This window comes from Thermobia domestica, chromosome 13 (assembly GCF_964235325.1).
Source record: "Thermobia domestica chromosome 13, izTheDome1.hap1.1, whole genome shotgun sequence".
NCBI lineage: Eukaryota > Metazoa > Arthropoda > Insecta > Zygentoma > Lepismatidae > Thermobia > Thermobia domestica.
The window spans coordinates 215,876,123-215,892,895 of record NC_137466.1 but is presented as its reverse complement, the minus strand read 5'-3'; the positions used below and the strand labels follow the sequence as shown (position 1 = coordinate 215,892,895).

General features: G+C 34.6%; 1 protein-coding gene across 1 annotated transcript in view; it reads right to left on the bottom strand.

Moving 5' to 3' along the window:
* Positions 1–16,773, bottom strand: part of LOC145667969 (uncharacterized) — a 118,865-nt gene that overhangs the window by 21,280 nt on the left and 80,812 nt on the right. The window contains exons 15-20 of the mRNA XM_081735393.1: positions 12,941–13,150; positions 9,925–10,084; positions 7,753–7,818; positions 6,203–6,254; positions 4,165–4,232; positions 2,184–2,338 (exon numbers count right to left, since the gene is read on the bottom strand). Coding sequence (XP_081591519.1) covers positions 2,184–2,338; positions 4,165–4,232; positions 6,203–6,254; positions 7,753–7,818; positions 9,925–10,084; positions 12,941–13,150 — 711 coding nt within the window. The remainder of the gene's footprint in view (positions 1–2,183; positions 2,339–4,164; positions 4,233–6,202; positions 6,255–7,752; positions 7,819–9,924; positions 10,085–12,940; positions 13,151–16,773) is intronic.

Here is a 16,773-nt window from a genome sequence, read left to right as displayed (position 1 = left end):
TACTATAACAGTCTTAAAATCAATAATATGGAAATACTGTAAAAATTTTATTTCAATTGTTTCTGTAAGTATATTGAAACCATGGATTATACTGAAGAAAGAAAATAGTTAAATTGATACAATCTTGATCACTATTTAGACAACTAAGTATTTTCGTTGCCACAATTACATTTTAATAGGAAAGATCAAACTCGACTAATTCCGTTTGCTAACTCTTAAATGTATTAGACTCCTAAATTAAATTAGGTTGTGGTAATCAAACAATTTAGCTGTCTTCATTATGACAGTACACTCTATTAAATTCAACTATTCCGTTTTCTCAGTGTGTCAACTACATTAAAAACTCAGTTCATTGAGTAGGTTATTATTGCTTTATATTTTCCTTGATTGGCTGATTTCGCATTTACCGTTCCGTTGAACAATGGTACCAATTATGAGACGTACGTCTACAGATTAACGTGGAATCTAAACCGCATGAACTCCTGCCGATATGTGTTTGCTTTGAGCACCATCTCACTTTATAGAAAGATAAAGTGTGTAATCAATGTGATTTGGATATTACATGGTGATTATCCACTTCTCCATTAACCAATATTGTAAATGATTAACTACTGATTGTGAGTATTGTAAAATATTTATGTAAAATATTGAAATCCAATGTTTAGTTCTCCAGGCTAAATAAACACCTGATAAATGCTATTAAATTATTATGAAATTGGAGGAATGAAGAAAGCAGCACCAAATGAGGGAAATCCGAGAAGCAACAAAGTCACAATGTTATTAAACACATATTTACATTTTATCGAGTCGATCCAAACTCTCTTAAAATTCTACATGAAGTTTTTATAATTCTTTATCCATTTTGATAGAATATTCAGTTTCAATTTTTTGAATATTTGTGTATCACACATTCTGATTGCCCAGGAATATAGTGCACATAGGAACAAGAGAAGGCAGAACTTACTCACGTGAATGTTGTCAGAGAATTCATACTTCAAAATTATTTTTCCTAAAAGATTACGAAAAATATCATAGATTTTCGTTACCTGGTATATGTGTTCAATATACCGCATGAAGGTTTGCTCATTAAAACAAACAAAAAAAAAATACTTAATGCAAATTCTCACTGTCAGTTACTATACATATTTATGATAACTAGGAAGGTCTTTGTGTTATAGTATTTTACCTAATACTTTTACTATACTTTTTATTAACATCGGATCATTTTGTCAACAGAAAGCACTTCTAGGGTATCTCCGTCTGAAATATATTCTCTTTCGACTACTAGTATTTCATCCATTATTTCTAGATACTCTACAAGTTGATACTGAAACCGACAACCCATACACTCCTATACAAAATTTTCTCCTCTTGTTATATCTAAAACGTGCCAATACTACAGTGGAAAAACGCGACATCCTTCATACATATCGTTTACCTGATCATCTTCCTCATTTGTTCAAATTTTTGCACAATGTTTGATTTTCGTATAAACTTTGGGCTTTCCCTTTGTCCCTATTCGACTTGAGTCGCATTGAGACAAAATAATCTGCGTTTGTCTACTTAACCCTGTGCATGTGAATGTGGCGTGCACGCACTGCGATTCATCTATCATCATGTTTGTTTCATACCAGCACAATTCATTGTTTATATACTCGATTATCCTATGTAAAAATAAATAAATAAAATTAATAAACTGCACTACATTCTACATATACCTGCACCAATAAGTGTTTCGTTTTCTTGCAAGCATATTTATTTTCTTCACACTCTACCTTATGTTTCTTATGTTCTCACCACTTTTCATTTATGTAATGCACTTAGACCGACAACCAATCATAAATGCAGAAACCCCTTCCAAAGAGATGGTGCAACCGTCTATTCGTTAGGTTTAGGAGATTTATTCACAAACAAATCACTCAATAATGATAGAACTAATTGACGAAGAAAGGATTTCTTTTCAATCTTTAATCCGTTACTCTTTCAAACCAAAACTTGATGTAGAAATAATTCGCTGCCAGTGGCAGAGGAACTGAGTTGCTTTAACATAATCATTTTTTTGCTATGTGTATTTCCAATACGAAAACACAGTGTTGTATCTAACACTTATAAGAAATTTCTAATAGTAATTAATTTAACTATTGTCATGAAATAAAGTATTAGTAACTTACTGAGTTTCTTACTTGAAAAATTCTATACGTTGACTATCATAATTTCTTTGCCAAACAACACCCAGACCCCCAACGTCGATGGTCCCTTTAATAATAACAAACAACATGGATCCGACCATAATTAGTGTCTGGAAAACGTCTGTCCATACTACTGCCTTCAGACCTCCCTGGAAAAATATGCATACTGTTAGCCTGGTCTACTCTAGTTCGAAGTGAATGTGGGGATTGTAGCTTAAAAGAGAAGACCAGACCAAACTTAGAGAAATATCTTAAATTTCTCTTATGAACATGCCCCTAAAAGTTGGGCAAAATTGGGTGCAATGAAAACTAAAACTAATTCAAGTTGTGATTAATGAAGCTGGTGTTACAATTCTGGAAATAAAATGCTGATTTAATAGTGATTATTTAACAGTTATATAATGACCTCGTTATGTAAGTTCCCCTTAACGTAATATTACTAAGTTGCAGTATTTGCTTTTCGTAACTAAGATAACAATTCATGAACAATGAAAATAATTTTCATAACGCTATTTTCTCCTTTCTTTGTCAAGTAACATGATTTTAATAAAAACAAGTGATTATGCAAATGAGGTGAGGTGAGGTGATTTTTAGTTTAGCGTCCCGTTCAGCAGCGAGGCTATATGAGACGTGGACCTGCTGATTAACGTGGAATCCGAACCACATGAGCTCCCGCCGGGAATTGAACCCGGGTCTCCCACGCCAAAGGCGCGTACGCTAACCGCTTAGCCACGAGGGAGCTCAATTATGCAAATGAAATTAACTTAAATTACTTTCAATAATATAATGTATCGTAGCGTTACCAAGAATTGAACCCAAGTACTATAGCATCCCATAACCATACGAGTAAAATCTAAAGTTCAAAGTTCAATGGTTAAATATTTGAATTGTGTTAAATGTTTAATTGTGTTAGTACTCTCCTCTAACAATGAATTATTAATTTATATGACTAAATAGAATACAATACAGTCTACTTGGAAATACAGAATTTATTCTTCCCTACGTTGGTCATATTTCGAAATGACAACACAACCAATAATTTCGTTTCAGAAGCTAATGATCAACTTACTTTTATTAAGTTTTTATGCTTCTGCGAGTAAGTCTGAGTCTGAGAAATCATTCACGTGAGAGTTCTAATCCATCTTGTTACAATGCGAGATAATTTGCTGGGGGGGGTGCTTGTTATTGTTATGTTATTTTATACGATGGTCTGTGCATCAAATTTAACTCCCTGTTGCATTCCCAGTTACATTACACTCCCAGTTAAATTTGGAGTGTACGAAAATACGAGAACTAATATAGCTCTTGGAATCATGGCATAACGCCATTGTACGTATAATGGTAATGCTTATGTAGATTGGCTTGCTCTATCGATCTTGCCTACAGAAACTTTATTTTGCAATATGCCGGATTTCGCCTCCCTAAACATATAATTAAATTCCAAGAGATACTTTCCTGGTGCATATTCTGCAAATGGGTTATAAGAGGAAGCGTTTCCCAACAATGGAGGACATCATTTTAGATGCCATGGCCGATCTGAAACAGATCCCAAACTAGTGTTCCTTAGACGTTTTAGAAAATGGTAAACACAACTCAGGAAGTGGAAAATAAACTAACTTTCACAAATTATGATCAATATTGGGTGATAACATAATCTTGAGAATTTTCGTAGATATTGCGTAATGGGATAAGCTACACGTCGCATAGAGAGAAGATTTTAAATTGATACCAGTTTGACGAGAAAATTGGAAAATGATATCCCAGGATACGACATTAAATTTATGTGAAGAATATAACGTACATATGATGTTAAATTAGTACCTTGCATTAGCTTCTGAGTACATATAAGAAGTAGAAAGAATATTCAAGCAATATTGGTTATTTCCGTTTCTGGAAGCAGGGAACGCTAGTAGCTTCCAGCATTTAGTATGTAGTATGTTGTTTCAACAGAAGAATTAGATAGCAAAATACTTACAACAGTTGTGTAAAATATGCATACAATACAAACCACAGGCGTCACAAGATGAATGTTAACTCCGGTCACTGAAATGAATGAAATCATCGAAATAGATATTAAGAAAGCAAGAGAAATATTTAATAAATCTACCAGGCGATCTAAAGTAGAGAAATAACAGGGTCATATAAATTTCATATCTATTTTTGGTCTGAAGCTTTCAGTTACGTAACGTGCAGTATCTCTCTAGCAGACAAAACTCACATGTGGTTGTGATCTGTATATATTCAATTGCTATGTTAATTTCGAGGCAACTGATAAACACATGTACACACATATTTCGGTAGCCAAAGTTTTCAATAACAATGCAATGAAAGTAAATTTTTAATAAAGAATTCATAATACCAAATTCAGAATAATAATCTTTCTGAGTAAATTTCCATTAAAAATTTTAAAACTGCGAATTTACAAGGTATTAGTATATTACAGATTTTAGTACATGAATATTTGAATAGGAAAGTAAGGGAGAACTCTTATAGTATTACTGTTTAATTTCTCATTTTCTATGTGATAGTCTAATAAAGAAATGATCAAGGAACAACTTATTTTCTGCCAAAGAAGCTCCCTAGTCATTTACCATTTACATCTTGAATCATTTCTAATCTACTGGACAAATGTTTTTAATATTTGTTGCTTACCGTTCATAAAGTAAAGCATTTGATACGATACACTAACCTTGTCAAAACTAGCTTATTTCGCCTTATGCAACAAGTATATTGCATTTGAATCAATATATACACTTTGTAAATCTCTACGTATTGTCATGTCACAAATATGAAGGAGGAACTTAAATCTTTATGTATATATTAACAGAAATAATTTATTTTAAAATTGAAAAAGGTAGGGAAAATTAAAGAAGTGTTCAGTAACTTGTACCGACGAATTTACATTCAACTCTACACTTCAAGAGCAAAATAAAAGTCGTACAATAGAAATTACCCCTCCAGAGTCTTCTTCTTCTAAATTAATCTTCTTCTCCAACAGTGCAAGTATGATTAGCATAGTTCAAACATTCTACGTTAGTAAATTACTATTAAAAAATTAATTCACCCATAAAAAGCATCCATAAAAAATACTAACGGTAAATTTCCAGCTAAAGCTGTTAGTAAATGCAAAAAAACATTGTATGATAGTAAATTTTCAATAATGAACTAACTGGATAATTTCCAATAAACATATTACGTTTGTAAATTTACGACTTACACTTATGTTACATATTCTTGTACATAAATACTTAACATGTAATTTTCATACATAATACCAAAATGTATATGGCATCTTTCGTGTATACATTTTCAATAGTTGAGATTGCCAAGGTTCGAATATGAACTGTAAATGAATTGTTAAAATCATAAAATCATTTTATACTTTTACCACCTAAAGTTCTAGGTGAAATAAAGAAAAAAAAACAAAATAAAATTTGCGCAAATAAATGGTGCATATACTGATTCTGTCACTATAATAATATGAACCGTAATGCCACAATCAATAGTGTTCAAAACTGTAGTTAAAAATTCAAACTTCATTATCCTAGTCGTACGTAAGTATTCAAATGTCTTTCTTTTCTAACTATTTGCAATGTAAAATATCATATTTCTAAGAGTATTATCGGTTTCAACGAGCAGAATATTTTTTCCAGCATGAAAGTAATACATTTCCAAGGAATGCAAATTTTCATTGGGCATTTGCATAGAGTTTAAAAAATATAACTTATGTCCTACTATTTCTTTTAAAAAGTAGAACACTGTTATCCGTAAACAGAAATAAATAAACCGAAAAAATCTTAAAATTGATGCATCAGTCTTTAGTCTGAGGATCTCTAGTGACTTCAACATCTACAAGTAATATAAGGAAATCAATATAAAAAGTGTTTAAGGTATTTCATGACGGCTTTGAAGTACTTATGTGTTTTTGTAATTATTTTTTAAAATACCTATTTACAGGGTTGATTCATGTAAAGCAATAAAATGGATTTCTCCGATATTTTTCCTAGCCTTACCTTGGTTAAAAGCAAGAGCTGGTACATATATAACGACAGGCGTCCACGTCAGCTGAAATCACACATTAAATAAAACATTAATCTACATATTAAACTTAGCACCTTAGTACATTGTGAGTCATATTTATAATAATTAAAAAAGCATCTTAGTATGTGAGCAACTTTAAAGTGGAAACTTCAGTAATATTGAAACTTAAAAGGATTTAAAAGTTATGACCTGCAAAAACACTTAGATGACAATATTTAGATATCGTTAATTCTTATTTTAGATGCAAGATGACTCAGTCTGTCAGTCACTCTAAGACATAATAGTTTACAATCAAGCGAATAGTTTTCGATAGCTGTGCTGCCCCCTACCAGGCACAAAGAGCTATAGCTATCGTTCAAGCAAATTTCAGATGAGCCAAAGTCTTGCGGCAACAACTGTTTATCATAATACACAAATATATTAATTCGCACTGCTCGTTTGGAGAACAAATACCTTCTATTATAAATTCTGAATGATGTCTTCTTACAGCTTTGTAATTAGTTAATTATTCAAATGTATTGATTCTAATACTTTTTCAGGCATCAGAGCGTTATAAAACGTCGTCTAGCATTAGATCAAACCATATTAATTGTAGATTTTAATCAAACCTCTTTACCTGTGCCAAAAGTACAAACACTAACCATTAAACAACAGGGTCACTACTGTTGGTTCATTAACCAATATGAAACTCCATAGTTTTTAAATTGCTCAAGTAGTTCCTATATTTTCTTAATTTCTAAAGTATCACAAAACCAAATCTTATAAAGAAATTTAAAATGCAGATTTGAACCTTGCAAACAACACATTAAATTATAGAGTTATCGACAGAAGTAAGTAACAATTCTTGTAGTAGAGAGGTGTTTTCTTGGTTCATGACACATATTAAATTATAAGGAGACTTTTGACTGAAAGAAAGAGAACTTTTGTGGCTTGGGAAGAAAATATTGGTAAAGGTTTGCACTATCAACACTCATTATCCTACTATGTAAATATTTTCTCGTTTAATGCCACTTCTCTCAAATACGTTAAATGCTACAATACAAGAACATATTCCTCTTTCCAAAAATATCCTTGCATTAAAAGTCATTGAATATCATCCTAATATCATTGCAATTGAATTTTAAAACTATGATACTATTGTAAGTTTCTTCCGAACCAGAACATTTACAAATTCGATAATTTTGCGGGATTGCAACCTCTTTAGAAACTCAGATAGTATGTTTACGTCACATAATCTAAAAAGGAAGTAAAAGTTTAGGTAATTTATGTACCTTTGAATTTCTTAAAACATAGCTCTTCCCGCAATCATGTTTATTAAATTTCCTTATCATTATGATGATTATAAAGAGAGTAAAAAATTATGCAATTATATATATCTATATATCTATATATCTATATATCTATATATATATATATATATATATATATATATATATATATATATGAACGTAACATCTTTATCCAATCGCTGGCAAAAAACAGTAGTTATAGAACTTCAGAAACATTTTATTTTCATACTCACAATTCCAATGGCAAATAGGAGAGATCCCAAAACTCGAACACTTCTATTGAATCGACGATCTAAATACTAGATATACAAACAAAGGTAAATATAGTGTAATGACAAGTTTCAAACACGAATCTATGAAGATGTAAAATAGGAATATGAGTATTATATTACCAACTATGAAATCTTTAGTTTTACTTTCCTGCTAGACAATTAATACAATAATATTGTTATAATTAACCAACCATGTGTGAATTAAAGAGTGTTTCTTTTTTAAAAAAGAAAAGTAAAATTAACAAGTATTTTACTTTACATAAAACAGTGAAAATCTCGGAATGAAATGTGCATTGTATATCAAGCTATAATCAAAGTTTATCTAAGATTGACAAAGGAATCAATTTGGAATGTACTGTCAATTGAATTTGTGCACCAAATATTGAAATAGTTAGATCTACAATCAAAAGGAATTCGTTCCACAAGTGGGGGATATAAACAGAGGCTTAAAAACGAACAACTAATTCTGTTTCCGCATTTGAAATAGCTTCAACTGTTCTGGTGAAGTGAGATCGCTTCAACTCTTTAAACGTTAACTTCATATCAGAACACAATGTTATCACACTGTACGTGGGTTGCATCATAGTGTAAATAGAACAAGTTGATTGCATGTGTACATGGCCTGGAGTGTCGAAGTAACTGTGTCGTCAATTGAACTATACGAAATAATAATAATAATAATAATAATAATAATAATAATAATAATAATAATAATAATAATAATAATAATAATAATAATAATAATAATATGCTGTGTGTAAGTGACAATTGGAAATTATTTTGTTTTTGATTTATTGTTAATTCAAGAATGCGTAACTAAGTACAGTTGTAGTAATATTCACAAAAAACATAGGAAATCATATAAAGTACTTTAGATTTTGTAAAGAACAGACAAAATATTTTCAGAAGTCAATGTAAGTTCGCTGTCGACAGGATAAACTAGATTTAAAAATTGTAAATTTGAATTAAAAGTTAATAAATAAAATGAAACGTTAAGTGCAAATTATTTAAATATATTTTGATGATGTAACTTCTGTTAGTAGAACTAATATGTAGATAGTAGTAGTATACAAAGTAAGTTGTTAGTTCTGCATGCGAAAGTTCCAAAATACAATTTAAGAAGACATTAACTTTAAGATAAGACTACTGTTCTAAATCATGGGGACACAGGAGTAATCATTTCTATTACCACATTCTTCTACACAAGATGTTGAGACAAAACTTCCTCCACGGAGGCAGACATATAATATCTGTCATCTTTTGAAATTCTCAGTTCACAAAACCAATAATGTTTACACTCTGTGACTCACAACGGAAAACATGTATGTTTGTATGAATATGAATAAAAAGACATGCGTGCCTCTGGTGTGCATGGTTCTGGATTCAATTCTGTATGGAGAAACACACCATGTTAACTATTATATATTGTTGGAAAGAAACAGTTTCTTCTCTTTCGCAAACTTACAAGGACCTTTCAGAAAAACCTTTCCTTATTATAATGTTTGTTCCCTTAACCTTCGTAGTGTTACCTGCTTCTAGTTCTTCTAGTTACGCATAAAGATAGCATTGAACACACTACAGTAGTTCAGATTCCACTTCATTTTCGAGGTCCACGTCTCTTACAGGCTCGGTGCTGACTTGGAAAATTGAACTTCAAATTAACTAACTAACGAATGGAAGGTTCGTAATATAATGATTATTCGTTACAAAGAGATATAATAATATGTTGGACAAGGAGAATAAAATATTCGTGTCTCGTTCCATGGGCAAGATTGTCGTGGCATCGGACGCCTTTCTCTTTGCAAATTTTTGTTGATTTTAAATATAAATTTCGGTAATTATAGACAGATATTTGTATACCAGTTCCATTGCGCCATTACTCTTTAGTAAGTTATTTAATTGTTCACATATACTGCCGACGGGGTGGCAAATATTTCGAAGGAAAACTCTAATGGTAAAAAGCTTTACCTACATATGTACCAGATCCACAACAGTGATGAATGTGATTCAATATCTGCATCAATGTAGAAGTTTTCTCTGAGTAATTAATTTTGTCAATTCCCACTGCTATACTGTTAGTTTTAATAATCAAAGTTCAATCTAAAACTAAATAAAAACAACATATATACTTACTTCATAAGTAGAAGTGATTTGAAGTTGATGGAAGACTGGAAGGTACAGAAAGTGAATGATGAAACCCATCAAAATCACTCCTAACATTAAGACATAATATTGTGTTCCAAACACATAGATTTCGGAAGGAGTGCCCAGCAAAGTTATTCCAGAAACAAAGCTGGAAAAAACAACAATAAATATTAAGTTCTGAAATTCAAGACCAAATAGTAAACTTTAAGAAGATTTAAAACATCTTTACTAACTATAATGCAACCATTATATTCATAGTTTTATTAGTTATCAAATGCAACGGACGCATGTTATGTGTGACATAAGAGTATGATGAATTTAAATCATTTGTACAATTGTCACCGAAAATATACCTACCTCATAAACTTGAAACATGTACTTCAATTATTTTTATGTTCAGAACAAATGGATCATCTTGTGTTTCGATAACTTATATCAAATTATTTGTTTTTATGACAAAGAAAAATCTCTATTATTGGTATAAAATTAAATAAAGAATATGTTAATATTGAAAGAGGGTAAAATATGAGACTTGTCTAGAACTCTCAGTCGATTCTCTGACTTACTAGGTCATTAAGCTACATTTTTTATATCGAAACCATTCTACCAATTTTACTTTTAACGTTTTTTATTCATTGTTAGTCAAATCAACCATATGGTCACTTTCAGAACTTCCGTCTGTTGTACTTGGGTGATTCAATGTCTATGAATACGTATATTAATTAAAATCTATAATATTTAAGTAATTTATTCACAAGAGAAGTAATACTATGATCCTGGAAGTAGCAGATGGAGGTATTAATTCTGGTAGTTCAATGATGTTCTGCGTCAGGATGGGAATTCGAACCAAGTACTCAAGCATGAGAAGCCGTCCGTTAATACTCTTAAGTAATGTAGCACTATCTAGCGCGAAAGGTTGTATCCCGAACGGAGTATATAATTACTGATCAAATTCGGGATTGCTCTTATTAACATAAAATTATTAATTCAAAAACAAGACTCAATTTGATATGCTTTTGACGTAAACTAAGTTGTAGGTTGTATCTGTGAGTATGAAGTCACTGTTCAACTCCAAATTTCTTTTCTGAAAACTAATAAGCGATTCTGAAAGGTTTTCTCGCACTGAATTCGAAAATAATAATAGGTTTTGCGTATCAGGTCTTCAGTTTTGGAAAACCCTGAAAAAATAAGTCGGGAACCCTAAAAGATTAAGTCCAAATATCAAATGTCATGTCTCTAACGTTTAGAGATTCCCATATACGGATATCTTAATATAATACTAACTTTAACTCACATTCTCCCTGCTCCTATCCATGCCAAATTTCATGAAAAATCACATCTTAGTGGGACTTTATGTCTCAAATCCTATGCGGTGTTCAAATTTCAAGTTTCTAATTTAAGTGGTTTGTTCTGATCATTGATCAGCCAGCTACTGGGGATTTCTGTTACATATACATATTAAATGTTGCGATGTTACCCTGTATCATAACCATTTGGCATAATTCGCATTTGTAACGTTGTGCTTTTCAAATTTTAAGGCTATGGAATTTTGGCTTGTGAAAAAGTATAAAGGTAACCAAGAAAATTCTGTCGCTTTCTCGCCCAATACATTCAAACATCGATACGTCACATAAGACGTACCTGGAAGATCAAAAATAGTCCATAATCAGCATCGACGACTTCCTGGCAACGTTCTAGAGGGCCATGGATTCCATCGCGGTAAAACTTGGTAGGTCGTGAAGCAAAGAAGATATTAAGTGCATTTTGAACCTCTACTAGGGATTTGAACTGGACTTCTCTAAGGTGGTTGTCCAAGAAGAGAAATAGGTGATAATCGGACGGTGCAATGTTCGGGGAGTAGAGTGGATGCAACAGTGTTTCCCATCCAAGGCGTAGAATGTTGTTCCAGATCATCCTAGCCACTTAGGTCTTAGCGTGTCCTGTAACTGGAGGACACCTTTGCGATTCAGAAGTGCTGGCTTCAGAGTTTTGATTTTTTCTTGTACACGATTCAACTGCTTATAGTACACAGTTGCATTGATGCTCTGACCAGCTAGTAGCATTTCCCGATGCACGATGCCAAACCACGAGACACACAGAAGGACCTTCTACTGGTGCAGTGCTGGTCTCGGATGTTTCGGAAGCGGTTCATGGTATGACGGTACCGTGGCGCTTCGTACAGGACCCACTTGTCATCACATGTCAACACTCTCTCCAGAAATGGCTCCTTCCTCAGACGAGATAGCAAAGAAATGCAGGTGTCTGCTCACGTTGCCTTCTTTCCCGGAGTCAAATCATATGGGACTCATCACCCCAGCTTGTAGTGCTTCCCAAGTTGATGGAGGTGCTGCCGAATGGTTTCTCCACTCACACTGAATTGTAGTCCTAGTTACTCATATATCTGGCCACTGTGTGCCTAAATTGCTGGCTGAAGATCTTCATTTTCTACATGTGTTGAACGTCCGGCACGTGGAGCATCTTTGAGTGTTTCGTCACAGTTCTTAAACTTGTTAAACCACCGCTACACGAAACCCTCACCAAAGGGCTGGCATATCTTCGGCCCCGCTGCAACAATGTTTGATTCCAGTTTGAACTCATACAGCACACACGCCGTTATGTCACTCTGTGGAGGTTCCATATTCACTTTGCCCTTACGCAAGTTCAAGATCTAGCTGAACTGCCACAACCAGGTTCTACTGTATGTTGGATATACCCACCCCAAAAACTCACTGTCGCCTTATCTCCATTCGCATTCAACTTGCGATGTGAGGGCCAATTGAACACAGACCTCCACAAAAAGCGACAGAACATTCTCGATCACCTTTATCTATATGCGCATTTATGTAAAGAAGGAATTTTCTTTGAAATATATGCGTTTGCGACCTCATTCACCTACATGCAACATTAAAGTTGGAATCTTATAAATTTTAAAACAGATAGTACGATCTACTTTTTACAAGCTACATATAAGATTATTACTAACAAGTTCACCCTCAATACTTACGTGGCTACAAGCGAGAACGAGACTGGAACAGTACTCATACTACGTCCTCCAACCAGGTATTCCGCTGTTGTTTTTTGTTTAGCATAGAATCCATAATAAACACCAATAGCTCCAGAGACCACTAACATAGCAGCAAATACAAGGTAGTCTGGCCAACCGAATTGACGCATTTCAGCGCCCACCTCTTCCATAGTTGCCATGGTTGAAAACCTTGGAATAAGATGAATTTTCTTGTTATTCAAATCCTAACTTAGTACGCATGTTATGTCAGCCAGTAAAGCTTATGACTAGTAGTGTTACCAACGAGTCGAAACGAGAAACAGGGTGTTTCTTCTTCTCTCGCACGTTTTGTAGAATCTCGTCTCATCAGTAACCTCGAACAATTCTTTTTCGACTCGTTTCGACATTTCTCTCTGGACATTCGTGTTGTAAATCTATGAACAAAATTTGTATCTTAATTTTTCTTTCTTTCATCCAGAAGTTTTTAGAATTCTTGTGTCCTAAAAAGTTATAGGAAGCGTGTGATATTTTTTATTTTTTATTTATTTTTATTTAACAATCACCAAATACAGCTCAGAGGCCATTTTACACTTGATATCTAATAACAACAATGGAAAGGATTTTGGGAAGGTATCGGCCAGGGCCTGTTTAGTAGGTACCATCCCGGCATTTGCCTGGTAGGACTGAGGAAAACCCTGGTAAACCCCAGTCAGAATGGTCGGCAACTGGGATCGAACCCGCGACCTCCTGAATGCTAAGCCAACCCTCTACCACTTCAGCTACTTCGCTCGGTATAAGAACGTTTCAACCAAATGTATTATTGGAGTAGATTTTTTAATGACTAGTGATCTTTAAAAGTTGTTACACAATTGTGTTCGTACATTAGCTTTATCAATTCTTGAGTCGTCTCGAGAAAGAAACTGAAGTAGATATGTTTCTCGTCTCGAAAGAAGTTAGTTCTTTTCATGACTTTTGTCTCGTGGATAACACTAATACTTAGCTAACTAAACAGAAGGGCTTGTTGAAGCTAGAAATTAAAGATACTTTCACATTCAAAGTAATCAATTAAAACAGGAAAGACCACGCGTCGATAGCAGTTGGTAGTTCATAACGATTACACTGGTCAACAGTGAAAATGCTTCGGAGATAAACGTAACCCATTCTTACTAATTTTGGGGTGCTGATAAAGAATATGAAATTAGTTATTGAAGATTGGATCGGGTTTCAAAGAAATATGTACGTTATTACCGGATGGGCTCCAGTGGGCAAATTAAGGGTTCGTGGCAACAGAAGCTGTATGCTTATTTCAATAAACTTCCATTGTTTGACGCTTAGCTTCATTGCTATCCTAAAGGACGTACTCAGGAGAGGATGGAAATTCGTACTTTGGTGTACATTTAGTCTAATTTCAGGTGCAATTTTACAAACTTTAATAATTTAGCCTAACCAAATAAATTCCTGCGTACTTCTCTGGCTACCCTTATTGATCGCACTTCATCACTGACAAAGAAACATCAACCGCATCATAGCTTGGTTTGTATCGAAGAGTTTTCCAAAGAAAACGTGTTTTGTAAGGTTCTATTGTAGTTAGAATTTGCCACCCTAGACGTGGTAGTGGTAAGATATTGGGTATGTGTGCTGTTATTACCATTATAACTAATATTTATCGTTCTATGACTGTACTGAGCAGAAACATGCGGGACTGGCTACATGGAAAAAGCCTATGCATGCCATTTACAGTTCCAATGATATGGAGAGAGCTGACAGATCATGCTCCAAACTGGTATTTTTGCCTAGTTTCTCAAATTAAAGGTCTATCGAAACAATTACTTATCCAAATATTCCTTGAGATATTCCTCACTGTGTCCCATGCTGAAGAATTGAAGGTTCCACAACCTCCCGTACCGTACTCCAGTGTTTATCTGATGAAGAGCAAAAGGCGGACAAAGTAGACCCAGGTTGTCAAATTCTGCTGCAGATTCATCGTTCTCACCGATCCTGACTGTACAAAACCAATATATCATTACCTATTCGCCATATGATACCCAACGTGAATTAAATTACCTGGGGTTGTCAAAAAATGGCGAAGAACTACCGGAATCCGAACTCAAGCAGTGGGGAGCTTATTGTAATGATCTAAAAGTGTCCGTGTTTTGAACACGTCAGAATCCCCTGGAACACTATTTTCAGTGCCAACTGACACCAAAAGTGAGCGGTCTTAACATTAAAAGGAAGAAGTGGAGCACCTAATATCAACCAAGCAATGAGGTGTAATATGCCACTAAAAATGCATATATTGCACTCCCACATAGATTTTGTTACCGGCCATCATCGCGTTTAAATCAAAATAGGAAAGACAGTGTTAATTTTGAACTTAATTGACCAAGCCTCGTATATGGAAGAAAGATCTCGAAGCTGCTCTCCCACAAGTTTGATATGTTTTTCTGTATTGGTGCTCTTGGCTTCAACCAAATTGCCCAGGACTCCCTTACATGGTAAAGAAAGAAAGAAAATTTCTCATCGTCGTTCCAAGACGAAGCCTCATAGATATTTTTAGCCATGATCCTGGTCCCAATGTTACGAGTGAAAATCGGGATTTTCCCGGCTGACCATATACAAGAAATAGTTAGCTAAGGGAATCTCCAGTGGTGTTTCTGCTCGCTTGGACGCACAACCCGGTTTAGTCATTGCTCTGTAGGCCACCCTGAATGTAAGCTGGCTGTACCGTTCTAAGTTGATCTGTGCCGTTGCTCTATATGCGCTCCCCTGGATGGGTTTAGCACCAAATTTAAGCTATTATTCAAAAATCAACTAACTAATTCCCAAGTGTAAAAAAAGGAACTCAATGTTCTTGAGAGTGCATTTCTTTTTCATTGATAGTGTTGTGCATATTGCTTTTCGTATACTAGAATACTAGCCTACATTTGTGTGCGTTAAGTATTTGGTCTAGGAATTAATTCGTGCGGGTGGACAAGAGATGGCGCAACGAACGGAGCGTCCCACAGTTCCGTGTATCCACACATGTGTTGCAAACCCCTGTCATCGCGTATCGTTCGTGGTATAGGGCAGTGGATTAAAGCGTCAACAACACCAGTTTGTAGTTAAGTGAACATGGCGCAATTTGTGCCTGATAAAGTGTTTTTGCGGGGTGTCCTGCTGCATTACTTTAACATGCAGAAAAGTGCGACTGAAAGTCATCGTATTTTGGTGGAAGTGTATGGTGACCATGCTCTAGCTGAGCGAACGTGTCAGAAGTGGTTTGCACGGTTTAGAAGTGGTGATTTCGGCTTGGCAGACCAAGAGCGAGCTGGACATCCAAAAAAATTTCAAGACGAAGAATTGACAGCATTGCTCGAGCAGGATTCGTGTCAAACGCAGGAACAACTTGCAGCAGCATTAGGCGTTGATCAAACAACAGTCTCCAAACGCTTGAAAGCCATGGGAATGATTCAAAAGATGTCACATTGGGTTCCACATGAATTGAAAGACAGAGACATTGAAAGAAGAAAAACCATTTGCGAATTGCTGCTTCAACGACACAGCAGAAAGGGGTTTCTGCATCGAATTATTACGGGTGATGAGAAGTGGATCCATTACGAGAACCCTAAACGAAAAAAGGCCTGGGTGAAACCAGGTGAACCAGGTCCATCACAACCAAAACGAGATATTCACTGTGCAAAGGTTATGCTGTGCATATGGTGGGATATGAAAGGTGTGGTGTACTATGAGCTGCTGCAACCGGGTGAAACTATGAATGGAGAACGTTATCGACGACAATTAATGCGTTTGAAGCAAGCTCTGGCCAGAACACGACCAGAATGGGAGAACAGACA